Source organism: Phodopus roborovskii, unplaced genomic scaffold, assembly GCF_943737965.1.
Source record: "Phodopus roborovskii unplaced genomic scaffold, PHOROB, whole genome shotgun sequence".
Lineage (NCBI taxonomy): Eukaryota > Metazoa > Chordata > Mammalia > Rodentia > Cricetidae > Phodopus > Phodopus roborovskii.
In genome coordinates this window covers 31,955,694-31,973,272 of record NW_026126416.1, presented here as the reverse complement: position 1 = coordinate 31,973,272, position 17,579 = coordinate 31,955,694, and the positions used below count along the sequence as shown (strand labels likewise).

The window sequence follows — 17,579 nt, the reverse complement described above, 5'->3', positions numbered from 1 at the left end:
GAGTCTCTGGATCTTTCTGTCCCTCCCTCCCTCCCTCCCTCCCTCCTTTCTCTTCACCTTCCCGCAGACACCCTTCCCTCCTTCCTCACCTCTTCTCCCCGCCCCTTTCCATCCCCCCCACAACTCTCCCCGCGGCTTCCCTCCTCTGGGCCCCGGGAAGACCTCTTCGCAACCTCGGCCAGGCGGGAAGCCGCAGCCCTCACGCGGCCTCAGGACCACCGCGGCGGCCGCCTCCCCACCCCCTCCCCGGGTCCTCCAACCCGGTCCCCGTCACCGCCGCCATGCTTGCCACCCCGCCCCCTCCAGGCAGCCAGCCCTTCGTGCCCGCCACCTGGACCTCCGAGGCCAGCTCGCCCCGCTTCGCCCCCACCACTACCTGGCATCCCGGCGGGAGGTCCCTCACGCTGGATCTAGAGGTCTCTGCACGCTTCCCAGGCCCCTCCAGGTCGATCCCCAGGTCGCCACTGTCGCCACCGCCGCCACCAGCCGCGAGCTCCCCCTTTTCCCGTCACGTCACTCGGTACCGGACCGCCCATTCGCTGCTGCGGCCCGCCACTCAGGAAAGCCTGTGGATGATAGGTGACTGGAACGTAGTGCCCGCCCCTCGCGTAAGAAAAGGAACACGGCGGCGCGTTTCCATGGCAGCATGGACGTCGCAGGCCCTCCCCCTAATACAACCAGAATGACAGTATCCTTGAACCAAAGGGACATTGAGAAAGCATGAAACAGATAACCCTGTGTGCAGGACAGGGTTACTCGCGACTCACATTTGAAAGTATTAACCCCTCTGCTGACTTCCATGGAAAAGGAGAGTCTCGGGATTTTCAAAGAAAGGGCAAAAAGGAGGAGGACTGAGAACAGTATTTCAGAGGTGGTGAAATGGAAGAGGCGACACTTCATGGGGTTTGCCAGTGTCGATCAGGATCCTCTCTGGACCTCTGCCTGAATTCAAAGGGCCTCAATTTTCCCACTCTATGTCTCTTCCAATTTTGTTTTTGTTGTTATTTTCCGTTGTCTGAGGGCCCCAGTAAGTCTTCTTGTTCCCATTCCCTCTCAAGCTTCCTATTTGTGTCTCTCTGCCCTTTCTTTTATGGGATGGCAGCAGCCTCAGACGCTTTGCGCCTCTCCTTGAAAGACTTGAGCATTGTGATTCTCAAACTAGTAGCAAAGGGAACAGCTGTCGCCCCTACTAACGCAATGACCTAAAAGATCCAAGCCGGGAGATTTAATTATCCTAATTATGGTGTCAGGGTCTTATAAAGGGTGTGGCAGCTGTGACAACTATTAATGAACTGAGCCCAAGAGACATACGTGGTGTCGTTGCCATTTTAATTTAAATTGCCCTTGGATCTGGGCTAGAATTCTAACCAAGCAGCTGTCAAGCATCTAACACAATGCCAAGTATATACATAGTAGGTATTAAATAGGAGGTAGTTTTCTCTACTCCAGACTCAGAATTATTTAGGCACAGCCCATACATGATTCTCAACTTCTATAAATGCCCAGTTCAGCCCTTGAAATAAGCTAAGCTTAGAGAGGCGCTTTCAACCAGCCAATCTTCTCTCTGCTGCTATAAATAACAATGATCATCTTTTTCATAACCCAAAAAAATCAAAGCATGTTGTCTTCGTTACGTTACTTGGGGAAACAAAAGAATTGACTTAAATGAAATTGTTCTGAAAAATCTAGGATTGTTATAACTAGAATTCCTGTCCAAGTTGAGCAAAAAATGGTCCAAATCACAGACAAATCTCACTTCTCAATCCTAAAATCATTCATAATTGATTCCTGTGTTCCTCTGCTTCTGATGCTACTGAGTACTAGAAACCAAATCAATATAATCCTCAAAGAAAAATATCCACAGGGTTGGAGAGCTGGCTCAGTGGTTAAGAGCACTTACTGCTCTTCTGAAGGTTCTGAGTTCAATTCCCTGCATGCATGTGGCAGCTCACAATTGTCTGATGCCTTCTTCTGGTGGACAGATGTACATACAGACAAAGATAAAATACATGAATAAGCAGAGGTGAGGGTTTCTCGGTGTAGCCTTGGCTGTCTTGGAACTAACTCCCTTTATATATCAGGCTGGCCTCGAACTCACAGAGATTTGCCTGCCTCTGCCTCCCGACTGCTGGGATTAAAGACATGCACAACCACCACCCCTCTAAAAATGCTCTTTAAAGAAATTTCACATCAGGCCAACAGCAACTATACCAGAGCACTAAGAAAAATCCAACTGCTCAACTTGAGGGGGAAGAAACCAACTAGGTCTAGGAATAGGCAAACTGATGTTGGTTCCCACACAGCCCTCCCCAGGGCCGCCATGTTTTTCTCATCCAACTTTATATTGTATCTCTCCTTCACCTCCTGAGACATATATACCCAGGTCTTTCTGCTTACTTTAATGTTAAAAAAAAAATGCATTTGTCGAAACTCATAAAACTAGGAACTGGAGAGATGCTCAGCAGTTGTAGGCACTGATTACTTTTCCAGAGGAACTAGGTTCTATTCCCACCACCCACACAGTGGCTCACAACTCTAAGTCCAGGGAATCCAACACCCTCTTTTGGCGTCTGTGGATTGTGCATGTACATACATTCAAGCAAAAGCCCACATAAACCTAATGAAAATAGGCCTAAAAGAATTTCAACTCATAAAACTAAGAAGAGTACATTAAAATTCAATAAACATGATTGAGTAAATGAACTTGAGCCATTCGCACTACTAAATAAATCAAGAGGTTTAAAAAAAAAAGAAAGAAAGAAAAAACACTGGGAAGAAAAACTGTGGATTCCTTGTTAGGCAGTGTGGCAATTAAATCAATCATTAAGTTATCCCAGAGGATCAGAAAACACAGGCAGGATGGGTAGCCACTGGGGATATAACTGATTATACCTAGATGAGCTGGAGCTTTGATGGGCCCATGTGAAGACCATCAGCACTGCTATTTGCAAGGACCTGTTTACTTAGGTCACCTTGTACACAGAGAACGTTAATCTCTCAAGCTCCCCCTAAGAAGAAAATTTCACACCCTATGTCAACTTGCTTTAAAGTTTAAGAGGCCTCATTGTCAGAAAACGTTTCTTCTAATTAACTCACCTAAATCCAGTCTTCCAAAGTTTACAACCATTTCCTCTCATGCTGCCTTTAACTGATATCTTGAAAACCTACAGAAGATCTCATCAAGTCAGGACCATCCCATTGGGTCCTACAATCCCTTATAAATGTGGCCTGACTCAATTTGTCGAGTCTTTTTCTCATGTTTCCTCACAGATTTCTCCAAACAAAAGAACCCTACTGGTTTGAGCCTCACCGACCAGACTTTAGATGTGCTTCATGGTTGCCCAGGGGAAACACAGCTTTGGACCTCAGTGGCAGAGAATTCCATTGAGCATCTCAAAAGCACTTCATTTAACAATAGGGGCACAGTCGTACATCCCCTTTATGTTTCTAGAGTAAAGTATTCCAAGCTGACTTATAATTAATCTATCATTGGTTCTAATCCTTAGGCTGCCTTCTGTAATGTTTGAATCTACAAAAACATACCAGTGTTATAATTAATAGCATGTATTATTATATTTTCACCATGTGGCAAATGTTGGGCTGCTAAATATAATCTCACCTAATAGCATCATACTCTATGAGAGTACAGATGAACAGACCAAGCCTTGAAGAAATTTAAAAAAAAAAAAAAATGATACAAGTCTCTGAGTTAATAAGTGTTACCCTTTGAACCTACTTGTATAGTTACAGTAGTAAGCAGTGACAGATTGCTGAATAGATAACATAATAGCCTTTGTTTTGTTTCAGAATGTATTTTCACTCAAATACTGATTCTAGGTATCCCTGATCTTTCAGATACTCCTAGTTAAGCTAGAGTGAAGAAAGAAGGAAAAACAGAGACATTGTCAATACTGCATTACTATGGAGAAGTTAAGGCAACAAAAAAGTGAAGAGCAAGATGTGAAAGCCAACCAGCCTGACGTCATTTATGAACCTACCTCTAGGATAATTCTCCTACCAATACCTTCAACCCCTACAACAGAAGCAATCCTAGACAGCATGCCTTACTTCTACTCAGCTCCTTTGTCAATGCTTTTAATTAAAAATATTATTAGCCAAGTGTAGTAGCATGCACCTTTAATCCTAGCACTTGCAGGGCAGAGGCAGAAGGATCTTTCTGAATTTGAGACTAGTGTGGCCTTCAGAGTGAGTTTCAGGACAGCTACAGAGAGAGAGGCCTTGTCTTAAAAAAAAAAACAAACAAAAAGTTAATTTAAAAAATTACAAAATGAGGGAGACAGAGGCAGGTGGATCTCTGTGAATTTGAGGCCAGACCAGTCTACAGATTGAGTTCTAGGACAGGCTCCAAAGCTACAGAGAAACCCATCTCAGAAAACAAAAACAAAAAAAATTACAGAATGAAGCCTGGCAGTGGTAGCACACATCTTTAATCCCAGCACTCAGGGAGGCAGAGGCAGGTGAATCTCTGTGAGGCGAGCTTGGTCTACAGAGGGAGTTCCAGGAAAGGCTTGAAAGCTACACAGAGAAACCCTGTCTTGATTAGAAACAACAATACAAAATGTTAATGTGTTGATCTACACAGAGTGTACATGGCTACATGCAACATTTGTTTTTCTTTATCATCTATTTTAAGTACTTTTTATTTTTGTTTTTGCTTTTAGATAAGTCATCAAGTTGAGTAGTTGAGGCCACCATATCCAGTTTCTGATTATTTTTGAATCATGGGAAAATAAAGCTAAGTATGGAGGCTCATGCTGTTAATCTCAGACTTACAGGACTACAACAGGAGTTCAGAGTTCCAAGGCTAGCCTCAGCTACAGTATAAGACCTTGTACACACACACACACACACACACACAGAGAGAGAGAGAGAGAGAGAGAGAGAGAGAGAGAGAGAGAGAGAGAGTAAAAACATGAAAATTCACTATTTTAATCATTCTTGTTTGGTTTAGGATTTTGTTCATTCATTGGTCAGATTTCTTTTTCTTTCAAGACAGAGCACCACAATTTAGTCTAAGCTGGTCTGGGACTCTCTGTGTAAACCAGGCAAACCTCAAAGTTGTGGCAATCTTCTGAATGTTGCATTTAAGGTAATGTACTACCAGCACATCTAGACCCTCTTTAAGTATATAGCCTGTTAGCATTGGCTCACTCACACTGTATAGTACAATCATACCTTCATCTGTATACTTTTCATCCTTATAATTGTCCCATTAAGGGGCTGTAGAGATGGCTTAGCAGTTAGCAGCACTGGCACTGGCTGCTCTTACAAAGGACCAGGGTTCAGTTCCCAGTTCCCACCTAGCAGCTCACAACTATCTGTAACTCCAAGATCTGAAACCCTCATACAGACATACATATGCAGGTAAAACACCAATGCAAATAAAATAAAAATGAATATATTTTAAAAAATATTCCATAGTATTGCTTAAATTTATCTCTTAAAATCCTATAGAGTGTTTTGTTTGTTTGTTTGTTTTGGTTTTTCGTGACAGGGTTTCTCTGTGTAACAGCTCTGGCTCTCCTCAAACTCCCTCTGTAGACTAGACTGGCCTCAAACTCAGAGATCTGCCTGCCTCTGCCTCTCGAGTGCTGGGATTACAGGCATATGCCACCATCACCCGGATAGTCTTAAGGCCCTGTAGTTTTGATCTTTGAGTATGACTAAATTATAGAAATAATTTTAAGGCCATATAATATCTCTTTGATTCTGCATAAAGTAGGTCAAGTGTCTTATGACAAAACTATTTTAGTTAATAAATCCATCAATTGACATCTCTGGGCCTATTTTCCTGGTATGTCAATGGGCATTATAGGTAGGCACTTTGTCCCCTATGTAACGGAGCTTCCTTTTGACTCAGCATTTCAACCAGGGAGCATAGAATGATGTACTCTTTTCTGTAACTACTTGCAGCTGACTTTGGGGCATTGTTGACAGGATCCAAGAAGGCTGAAATGCTAGTCAAAAGCAAGGAGGTAACTCAGGCAATGGGGTGTTTATCAGAAGCACTTTGGCTGGACTGGTCCATTTCAGCTTTCAGCAAGTGCAAAGTTAGGTCATTCGGAGCAGGTTGTAGTTGTAGTCAGCAACTGATGCTTGGACGTGTCTGCCAGCCAAGAGGAGACCTGTTGAGACAAGTTCAAACTAGGGACAGAAGTTAAAATTTATGTACTTATTAGGAACTTTTAGGATCATAGTCTTAGTAACCAGGAAGGGCTGGAGTTCCAAGACCAAGAGAGAGAAATCCCAATCTCAGGTATAGACCAGTGAGGAAAACTTAGGCTGTACTTATCTGGAGTCCTTTTGACCTATGAGATGTAGGTTCAAGCTTTGTGACTTTTTGCTCCTCTGAAGCCTATATGAATTTTTATTTTAGAAAAGAACATTAAAGTTAAAAAAAAGAACATTAAAGTTTTAGATATATTAATGAAGGGACCAGGCAATCACCCAGCCCCCTGCTTTGGCAGCCAAGACAGGCTGCGGAAAAGACCCAGTAAGATGTAGGTCCATGACTCAGCAACATGTGCTGAGTTCCCAACCTTGCCTGACATTGCCCTCTATGTGGTGAGGAACCAATCAGAAGATAGCTGGCAGGCTCTGGATGTGCTTTACAGTAACAGGAATGCACCCTAAGAGGGCCCATAAACCATAGCAACATAGCTTACAGTAGACCAATCAACACAGGACAGGTCACCCAAGCCCAGAAATGTACTGAAATCTATACTGTAGAAAAAAAAGAGATAATGGGTATCTGTAAAACAGCAGGAATAGACTCATACCTACAGATTTGGGTTAGAAGCATGTACATTTTTCTTCTGTCCAGAGAGCCACACATATATTGGACAGAGATGTCTTTGACCTGATGAGAAGCACCTTTAAGCCTCTGATCAACGATCAACTTCTCCAGCACCTAAAGGGTTTTTTTTTATTATTTTTACAAACATGTATGGTATGTGAACAAAAGTCATGTCTGTTGTGGAGGCCAGGAGAAGACATCAGATCCCCTGAAGCTGAAGTTACAGGCAGTTATGAGCCCGACTTCCAGTCCTCTGGAAAAGCATCAAGCTCTCTTAACTACTGAGCCATTTTTCTAGGCCCCAAAGTCATTATTTTTCATAGAAAAAAATGTTAAAATAACTCCAGTTTTTACAACTATCAATAAATGCCCAATATGAATATTTTGCAGTCCTGGGAACCAAACCTAGGTCTGTGCCAAAACATTCTGCCACCGTGATATACCCATTCTTATCTCATCTACATCCTGACTAATTACTCCCCAGCTGATTATTCCTAAGCAAATTCCATACATCATATAATTTCATTTGTAAACATTGTATGTGTATCTAAAATACAGAAAAAAAATTAAAATTTATTTATTATGTATACAGTATACCTACTTGTATACCTGCACACCAGAAGAGGGCATCAGATCTCATCTGTGGTTGTGAGCCAGCATGTGGATGCTGGGAACTAAACTCAGGACAGCTAGTGCTCTTAATCTCTGAGCCATCTCTCCAGCACCCCTCCCCAAAGATGTTTCAAACATTGTATTTTTGCTGGGCAGTGATAGCACAGGCCTTTAATTCTAGCACTCAGGAGGCAGAGGCAGGCATAACTCTGTGAGTTCAAGGCCAACCTGGACTACAGAGTGAGTTCTAGACAGCCAGGGCTGTTACACAGAGAAACCCTGTCTTGAATAACAAAAAACAAAAACGAAAAATGTATTTTTAACTTTGGTCTTTGCTCATTCATAGAGGTTTGCCAGGTACAGTTTGCCTAACAGGCACAGCTATACTACAATTGCCTTAATTTTCCTACTGGCCACAGTTGCAAAGTTCCAAGCTGCAAGCAGGTCTTCTGCTCAAGGTGAGATGATTTGCTTGGGATGCAGGAAATTAAGGCAAAAAGGCTGCAGAAAGGTGTACCCACCCCCCTACCCAGACCGCAAAGTAGACAAATGCTGTGCCTGAATGGAAATGCTTTCACGTGTTTAGCAACGTCAGATGTCGGGTGCCTGCTGATTAATGTTTTCTTTACTGTTTACTAACAAACAAAATCCGTGCACAAATATGAAAGACCAAAAGGGAAACCTGATCCAAATCACAAGGCACACTGCTAACTCGCACCTTTGCGGGCTTCTTATTCCAAAAGGCTACTGAGCACTCCTCAGCTCTGCCTTTTCTCTTGGTCATGCTCGTGGACCAACACACTCCTCTCAGTTGTCTAGTGGCAGAATTCCTGTAACAACTTAGAGTTCAATTTTTGTCTTGTTTGTTTGTTTTTTCAAGACAGGGTTTCTCTTTAGAACTCATTCTGTAGACCAGGCTGACCTCCAGCTCACAGAGATCGCAGTGTCTGCCTCCCTAGTGCTGGGAATAAAAGTGTGAGCCACCACAGCCTGGCTAATTTTTTTCTTTCTAAATAGAGTTGGAGTTTATTAACAGCCATATTGGGAGCTAGAGACATTACTCAACAATTAAGGGCACTTGCTGAACTTACATAGAACCCAGATAGAAGGTGTTGGACAGCTATTCTAGCTAAACCATTGAGCGCCAGGTTCAGTGAGAGACCCTATCTCAAAAATAAGGTGGAGGGTGTTAGAAAGAGACATTCAGTGCTGACCTCCATATACCAAGTATGGGTAAGCCCCTACCTTATGTAACATGTCACACACACACACACACACACACACACACACACACACAGTAACTTAATTTTTAAAGGCCTAATAAAAAGACATTAAGAAAAAAATAAGGCATGCTGGACAGCATGGATGTAGGTTGCTCTATCTACCTACCTATCCATCCATCCATTTCTACCCCCAATACTCCTCTCTCTCTCTCTCTCTCTCTCTCTCTCTCTCTCTCTCTCTCTCCTCCCCTCTATCAAAAAGTCATTTTATGACTAGTGGTAGTGGAACATGCCTTTAACCCCAGCACTTGGGAGGCAGAGGGAGGCGAAGTCATTTTTTAATTTTATGTGTATGAGTGTTTTGCTTGCATGGATGTATGTTACCATATGCATGTCTAGCACCTGCTAAGGTCAAAAGAGGGTGTTAGTTGCCCTGAAACTGAAATTGCAGACAACTGTAGGCCACCATGTAAGTGCTGGGAATCAAACTGGTGGTCAACTTTGTAAGACCAACAGAAGCTCTCAACCACTGAGCCACCTCCTCAGCCCCAACTGTGGGCTTCTGAAGAGAAAGCAACCTATATTCGATTTTTTCCACTTCATAATTTTTTCCTAATTCCATATGAAGTATACCCTGAACTGGGTGATACTTATTTTTATCCTTTTAAATCTGTAAGTATTCTTTCTTATTTCTTTTTCTCCCCATAGGGTTAAAGCTCAAGCCTAGAGCTTTGCAAGCTATCTACCACTGAGCTACACTCTAGCCCATCACTTTCTTGTTATATTGTTGTCCTTTTAAATTTTTATTGCATTTGTTGAATTTATATGGGTGTGGGAACCCATGCATACCATTGTGCATGTGTAGAGGTCAGAGCACAACTTATGATGCCCCCTCCCAGTATGGGGCATCAGAGAGCAAACAAAAATCATCAGGCTTGGAGCCAGGTTCCTTTGTCTACTGAATCATTTCACCTGTCTTTTTTCTTTTTTAAAATTTCCTATAATAAAGTGGCTGGTGGTGACACATGCCTTTAATCCCAGCACATGGGAGGCAGAGGCAGGAGGATCTCTGTGAATTCAAGGCCACCTGATATATAAGGCTACACAAAGAAAATCTGTCTCAAACAAACAAAAATCCTATAATACATTATTTCTTGATATAATCATGTCTTTTATTCTGTAAAATTCTCCACATAGCAAATTACCACAAAATAATATATGTTTTGTTTGTTTGAAATAGTGTCTCAATTTATGTAGCTTAGCTGGTCTGGAACTTGCTAAAGGTATAAATTGGAGAACAATAAAAAAAAGACCTTTGGTAGGGGCTGGAGAGATAGCTCAGAGTTTAAGAGCACTGGCTGCTTACAGAGGTCCTGAGTTCAATTCCCAGAAACCACATGGTGGCTCATAACCATCTGTAAAGTGGTATGGTGCCCGCTTCTGAACTGCAGGCATACACGCAGACAGGATATTGTATATATAATAAACAAATAAAAAGCTTTAAAAAAAAAAAGGCCCTGCAGCCTGGCTGTGGTGGCACTTGCCTTTAATATAGCAGTTGATAGGCAGAGGCTGGTGGACCTCTGTGAGTTCAAGGCCAGCCTGGTTTACAGAGTGAGTTCAAGGCCAGCCTGGTTTACAGAGTGAGTTCCAGTTCAGCCAAGGCCACACAGAGAAACCCTGTCTTGAAATAATATATATAATATAATATATAATATAATATTTTATATATATATATATCTATATATATATATCCCTTGGTTAAGGGTGAGAGTCACCATCTAGGGAGGCTGAGTTCCTCTGCAGGTGGAAAGGCTAAAATGATCCTTGCAGTGTCCTGTGTCTTCTTCCCACAAGCCCACATGAACCCACACCCATTCAACATTAGTATGCATGTGTGCACATACATGCCATGGCATGCGTGTAGATGTCAGAAATTGGTTCTCTCCTTCAATCATGAGTTCCAGGGATCAAACTTGGGTTGTCAGGCTCACAAGGCAAGTACTTTAATCCCTGAACCACCTCACTGGGCCTTACAATTATAACTTTACAGATGATGAAGTTAAAACACAGAGAAGGTTCACAGCTGGCCCATGTTCACATAATTAACAAGGGAAATCACTTTCACGGGACCTGTGTTTAGATTATAACTCTAAGTCCTTTGTGGAAGGAGACAAAACCTTACTGCACAAATAAAGAGAGACATAAAGGAAAAAGGGACAGGCTGAACAGAAGTGGCAGAATGACTGGGGGAAAGCAAGTGGCGAAACTGAATGAAAGGGTTGAGCACAGGACAGCCACAAAAGGCGACCCTGCAGAGGGGAGTTAGTTAGGCACTATAAGCTCCTTGTGGGCATGTTAGCAATACGATCTTCCTGATTTCAAATCTGTGATGACTCCCATTTCTTATTTAAATCTACATGCATTATTTGTTTATCACTCTACTTTGGAAAAAAGGGGGGATTGCCATTAAAACAGATTATGAAAAGCTAGTATACGCTTGAATGAAGATATAAGTCTAAGTTTTAAATTGTCATTGTTAGAGTTTATAGCATCTTATTCTGCAGGCAGATAACTACTTAATAGTGGTAAGGCTAGTAATTGCTTTGGTGGAGGATCTTCAAAAGATAACTGATGAGAAAAAGTACTTGTGATTTTGTGATAAAGGAATGTTTGGTTTTTTTTTTCAACCCAAGCATTCTCTGAAAGAATAGAAATACATTTTATGAATACCCTGGAGAGCGTGGTATATGTGCAAACTTTGACTCACATAGTCATGGCCTCTGCCTCCTGAGTGCTGGGATTTAAGGCATGTGCCATCAACATCCAGCTCAGACACATCGTTTCTAATACCACAAAGACAGCCCCTAAGAGTGCCCTGTATAGCCGGATAGTGTGATGACACCTTTAATTCTGGAAGCAGGGGTAGGCTGATCTCTGTGAGTTTGACACCAGCCTGGTCTACAGAGTGAGTTTCAGCCAAGGCTGTTACATAGAGAGACCCTCTCTCAAAAAACAAACAAAAACAAACAAACAAAAAGAAGAGTGTCCTGAATAAGAAACAGTTGTTCTCAGACTAAAGGAAAAGATGGAGACAGGCATTTTGACTGAAGCCTACAATTTTAAGATTAGAAAAGTAGAGAGATAGATCGGGCTTTGGTGGCACATGCCTTCAATCCAGCACTGGGGAGGCAGAGGCAGAAGGATCTCTGTGAGTTCGAGACCAGCCTGGTCTACAAGAGCTAGTTCCAGGACAGGCTCCAAAACTACACAGAGAAACCCTGTCTCAAAACACAAAAAACAAAAAAACAAAACAAAAAGCAGAGAGGCAAGGGACTCATGAATTCAAAACTAGCCTGGGCTACATATGGCAAAATCCTGTCTCAACAGCAACAACACCAAAAAATAAACAAAAGTTGGGGTGGGGGTGGGGAGATGTTGCATTGGGTAAATTGATCACCATGAAAGCATGAGGACCTGAGTCTAGATACCCAGAACTCACACAAACCCAGACAGGGTAGAATGTCTCTTTAATTCCACAACACATAGGGAGAAGTAGATGTAGCAATAGGAGAGTCCCCAGAAAAGAAACTCACAGGCTAGCTAGCCTGGCATATGTAGCAGCAGCAGCAGCAGCAAGAATCCTGCTTCAAACAAGATGGAAGGTGAGAACACACACACACACACACACAAACACACACACACACACACACACAGAGTTATCCCGCCACCATCAGAATGGCTATCATGTGTTTGTGTCTGTTTAGAAGGGCTTATATATTGTTGATGGGAATGTAAATGAAACTCAGTATATAGATTCCCCCCCCAAAGATTATATGATCCTATAACACTCCTGTAGGGAAAGAGGAAAGAGAAATGTCTTCATTTGTTTTCTTCTTCACAATGCTCTGGAAGAGAAAGAGAAACTTCGTGCTCTACCCATACACTTATGTAAGGAAGTCATAATTGGAAGAATTATTCAATAAATATTTTTTATGGGTCTTGTTCTGGTGGAAGCTTCACCTCAGTCCCTGGCATCCATATACCCAAAGAGTCTGGGATGTTTTGGTGAAAGTTTTACCCCAAGCCTGCTCCCCTATCTCTGTCCAAACCCTGCAGCATCTCAGAAAGTCCACCAAATGATGACCTCTTCCCCAGAAATGTTCAAGACCACTCCCACAAGGCATTTAAAACTGCCCCCCAGAAAATGGTTTTCCCGTCTCTCTTTCCCATTTCCTCTCTGAGGGGCTGGAAAAAGCATCCCAGAGTGCTGTACCATTAAACATGGGTGTTTTTTTTTTTTTTTAATTTTCATTTCACATACCAACCCCAGTTCTCTCTCCCTCTGTCCCCTTCTCCTGTCCTGCTACTCCCAACCCCCCCACCCCCTCCCCCATCCACTCCTCAGAGGAGGAAAGGCCTTCCTTGGGGAGTCAACAAAGTTTGGCATACCAATTTGAGGCAGGACCAAGACCCTCCTCCATGTATCAATGCTGAGCAAGGTATCCCACTGTAGGGATGTGGGTTTTTTCTAATTCAGTTTGATTTGGTCTGATTTGGATTGCTGCTTTGGTGGAGAAGCTTATCAAATCAGGTGTAGAAATTTTTTCAGGTCTACTTTGCAGACCAGACATAGGAATAAATGCAAAATTCCTCTTTAATCATAGCACTCCGGAGGCAGAGGCAGGCAGATCTCTGTGCATTTGAGGCCAGCCTGGTCTACAGAGTGAGTTGCAGGAGTCAGGGCTAAACCCTGTTTCAAAAAAAACCAAAAACCAAAACCAACCAAAACAAACAAACAAAAGCAAAAACAAAGTTCCTTCTCACCTCAATGTGTCAGAGCTTAACTTGGGCCTTTCTAGGGTTTGACTTGAGGTTGTTAGGGATGAGCCATCTATTCATGCTAGAAGGTGACCCTGTGACTGCTGGCATGCATTATGATCATGGTATTTTTCCCCAGTGCCAAGGATAAGCCTCTGACACAGCAATCCTGTAATCTGACACTCCTCTCTTTGTAGAAAGAATGCTTCCCAGGCAGAACCAAACCCAGCATAGAGTGGGAATCTGAGCTCCCTTTGGATATTTTGATTATAAAACCATGCAACCTAGCAGAGCAAGCTAAAGTTCTGCCCCATGAGCTCAAACCCCAGAAAATCACCAGGCGGGAAGTCAGAGAGAAGCAGGCATCTGTCATGTGAGAAGTACCAGGCATCTGTCATGTGAGAATTACCAGACCAGTCTCATGGACACTTTAAGCTTGGACTTGTGTTTCCCCTTCCCAATTCAGAGTGGGTCTAATTAATTAGAATAAAGCTCTGATTTTCTCATGAGAGCAACTTCAATGCCTTACCTACCAAGCATGAGATTATTTTCAAGAAAACCTTAGCGAGATGCCCCTTCCACCTTGCTTGATTTACCCATCAATTAAGTCATCACTATGCATTGGCACATGGTGGAGCCTGAGCTGTGATTTCCCTAATAGGTTTGAACACACCCAAAGTAAAATAGCTTTCATAGCACTTGTTCTGTGTGGTTCATGTGTGTATGTCCTGGTGGATGTGAATATGTCCACATGTGTGAAGGCCAGAGGTTATCCTCAGGTGCTGTTCCTGACAGCTTTCTTAGTTAGGGTTACACCATGACTAAAAACAACTTGGGGAGAAGAGGCTTTTTTGTTGTTGTTCAGTTTACAGCCCATCATTGAGGAAAATCAGAGTTCTTGTCTGACTTCCCTCAAAGATGGGCTGTAAACTGAACAAAAAAACAAACAAACAAACAAACAAAAAAAGACAATGCGCCACAGACTTGCCTACAGGGAAATTTTATGAAGGCATTTTCTTAATTGAGAATCCTTCCCAAAACACTCTAGCTTATGTCAAGTTGACATAAAACTACTCAGGAAAGGACTCTTGTCTATCTGGTTTGTTTGTTTTTAATTTATCTATCTAGAATGTATGTCTGCATGTATGTCTGTACAGTATGTGCAAGTCTGGTGCCCACAGAGGTGCCCACAGCATTGGTACCCTAAAGTTACAGATAGAATCATTAGGTAGGAACCCTGGTTCTGTGGAAGATTATTCAGTCTGCTGACCCTTGGGTCATCTCTACAGATAGCCCCCCCCCCAACACTTTTTTTTTTTTTTTTGCTTTGTTTTTTTACAACAGTGTCTCTCACTGGGAGTTGGAGCTCACCAATTAAGTTAAGCTGGTTGGCCAGCAAAATCCAAGGATCTTTCATCTCTGCCTCCTCACGTTCTGGGATTACAAGCATACCCACCATGTTGGGCATTGTATGTGGGTTGTGGAGATTAAACTCTGATTCCAATGCTCACACAGAAAGAACTTCACAGACTCAGCTATCCCCCTGGTCCTCCAGTGTTGGCTTCATGCCTAGGCCAGTGCCAGTTAAGGAAAAGTCTCTTCTGGGACAGCTGGGATGGTAATGGCACATACCTTTGATCCCAGCATTCAGGAGGCAAGACAGGATCTCTGAGTTCGAGGCCAGCCTGATCTACAAAGCAAGTTCCAGGACAGCCAGAGCTGTTACACAGAGAAACCCTGCCTCAGATAATAAATAAACTAATTAATTCTGTGGTGTAGGGGTTAGAGAGATGACTCAGTGGTCAAGAATGATTGTTGCATCCGGGCGGTGGTGGCGCACACCTTCAGTCCCACCACTCGGAAGGCAGAGGCAGACAGATCTCTGTGAGTTCGAGACCAGCCTGGTCTACACGAGCTAGTTTCAGGACAGCTTCCAAAACCACAGAGAAACCCCATCTCGAAAAACCAAAATGATAATAATAAAAAAGAATGATTGTTGCTCTTGCAGAGAACCAAAGTTTGTTCCCAGCATCCACACTGCATGTTGAAGCATACCTTTAATCCCAGCACTCAGAAGGCAGAGAAAGGTAAATCTCTGAGTTTGAGGCTAGCCTTGTCTACATAGTGGGCTCATTCAAGCCAGAGCTATACAGAAAGACTGGTTTTTATTTAAAAAAAAAAATCTGGAGCATACATGCAAACACTCCAGCTTTCTTCACTGAGCATTTTGTGCAACTGTTATATATGTATAATTTAATACTTAAAAATATCTTTTTGTTGATGGAGTTTTGCTTGTGGCCTCACTATGTAGCCCAGTCTGGCCTTGACTTTAGCAATCTTCCTGCTTTGTCTTCCTGAAACAGGATTATCGGACCCAGGCCACCACTATACCCAGTTTTTAAAACATATTCTGGTATTCTAATGATGGAAACATCACCCAGATGTGGATGATGAAGAGATACATGGAGCCAATCTTTCTGTGACATTGTCTGCATTTGGCAAAAGGACCCACTGAACACTTACTTATCCAGAACACATGATTTTAGCACCATCACAGTTTGCAGTTGCAGCCACAATTACTAAGACTTGATTCTAGCAGGGTCTGAAATCAGAGTCCTAAGTGTCTTCCCCTACCATCTAATCTGTGTGATCCCTCCTGTACCATTTGCATCTATTGTCTAACCTCTGTTAGACTTAATGGAAGCCGACTCTGCACTTATATAGGGACCCTCTGCTAGTTAAAAGCCTCATTTCTACAGTTGCTATGGAAACCGTCCCCTTCCTCTCTCCACAATCCATTCTGGCTCCCTGCTCCAGGTGCTACTCTTTATGATTGTAGCAGAAAAGAACTGCACATTTTTCCATGCCAGGTCTGCAACCAGCAGTGTGCGTGTGTGTAAAAAGGCACCCTACCATCTGATACCCTGACAGGACTGTTTTCATGTCTCTGCTACCAAAAGGATTTTCACAGCAGTGTCTAAAGATTCACAGTATGGACTAGCTGGCTAGCTATAATGTTTCCTGATAGAGCCATGATTTTCTGTGAGGTAGTTCACAATCAGAGCATGGCTCACTGGCAGCCTTGTTGTATCAGGTATTATCATTCTTTTCAATTTTTGTGGGGAGTGGGATTTCATGTGTGTGAATGTCAGTGTGAGAGGACAGCTTGGTGTGTTGTTTCTCAGACACCCTCTACTTCGTTTACTCTAGCAAGGTATCTCATTGGCCTGCAACTTCACCAAGTACACTTGTCTAGCTGGCCAGCAAGCTTCCAGGGACCCATCTGTCTCTCCCTCCCACTTCACCATCTCTGGGATTATAAGCTCACACCACTGTGCTTGGCCCTTTAGGGTTCTGAGAATCTGAACTCAGTCCTCATGCTTGCAAGGGGAGGACTTTACCAACTGAACCATCTCACCAGCCCCTCTTTTCTTTTACCATTTCCAAAGTGCAAGGTAAATGGAAGAAAATAACAAGTATTGAGGGAGCCTAGAGACAGGCCTCCTGTCTGATACAACAGAATGAATGAGGAAAAGAGATGCTGTAGTGGTGGAAACATTTAGAAGAATGGGGGTGGTGATAAGGGGGCGGGGAGGGAGAGATGGAGAGGAAAAGAGAAAATATTAATTCAGTTCTGTACAGTAACTGCATCGCCTCCTAGGGGTTACATTGTGTCACATCACTAGAAATTGGGAAGTTCTTTCCTGGGTTTTACTCAAATCCTCCCTACTGCAGTCTGAGCTCATTGCACTCAACAGAGATGGAGACTAGCCAACTACTATCCTTGGAACAACAACTCACTAGGGACTCAGGGCAGGAAGGTCATCACGTCCCCTCCACTACAGAGCAGATTGCCTGACCACGCCCAGAGCTGGGGCAAGGACAGGAAACCCAGGTTGGGGACCTGGCAGGTGGCGGTGGGCGGGTGGTGGGGGTAGAGTGAGGACTGAAGTGCTGTTGAAATCCAGACAACGATAATACCCTGATAGAGACCACTATAGAAACCCCGAGACAGCAGTGCGCAAGATGGCTCCCCAGGTTTGGGGCGAGGCTACGGAACTGCCACACAGTGCTCATCGCAGACACAGCCTAACTAGAAGCTTTTC

At 43.1% G+C, this 17,579-nt stretch overlaps 1 protein-coding gene across 2 annotated transcripts in view; it reads right to left on the bottom strand.

The window, feature by feature from the left end:
* The window catches only part of Tp53bp1 (tumor protein p53 binding protein 1), an 86,537-nt gene that overhangs the window by 68,011 nt on the left and 947 nt on the right, over positions 1-17,579 (bottom strand). For both annotated transcript variants that reach the window (XM_051183595.1, XM_051183596.1), the window contains exon 2: positions 377-566. In XM_051183595.1, the coding sequence (XP_051039552.1) occupies positions 377-383 (7 nt within the window). In that variant the 5' untranslated portion in view covers positions 384-566. The remainder of the gene's footprint in view (positions 1-376; positions 567-17,579) is intronic.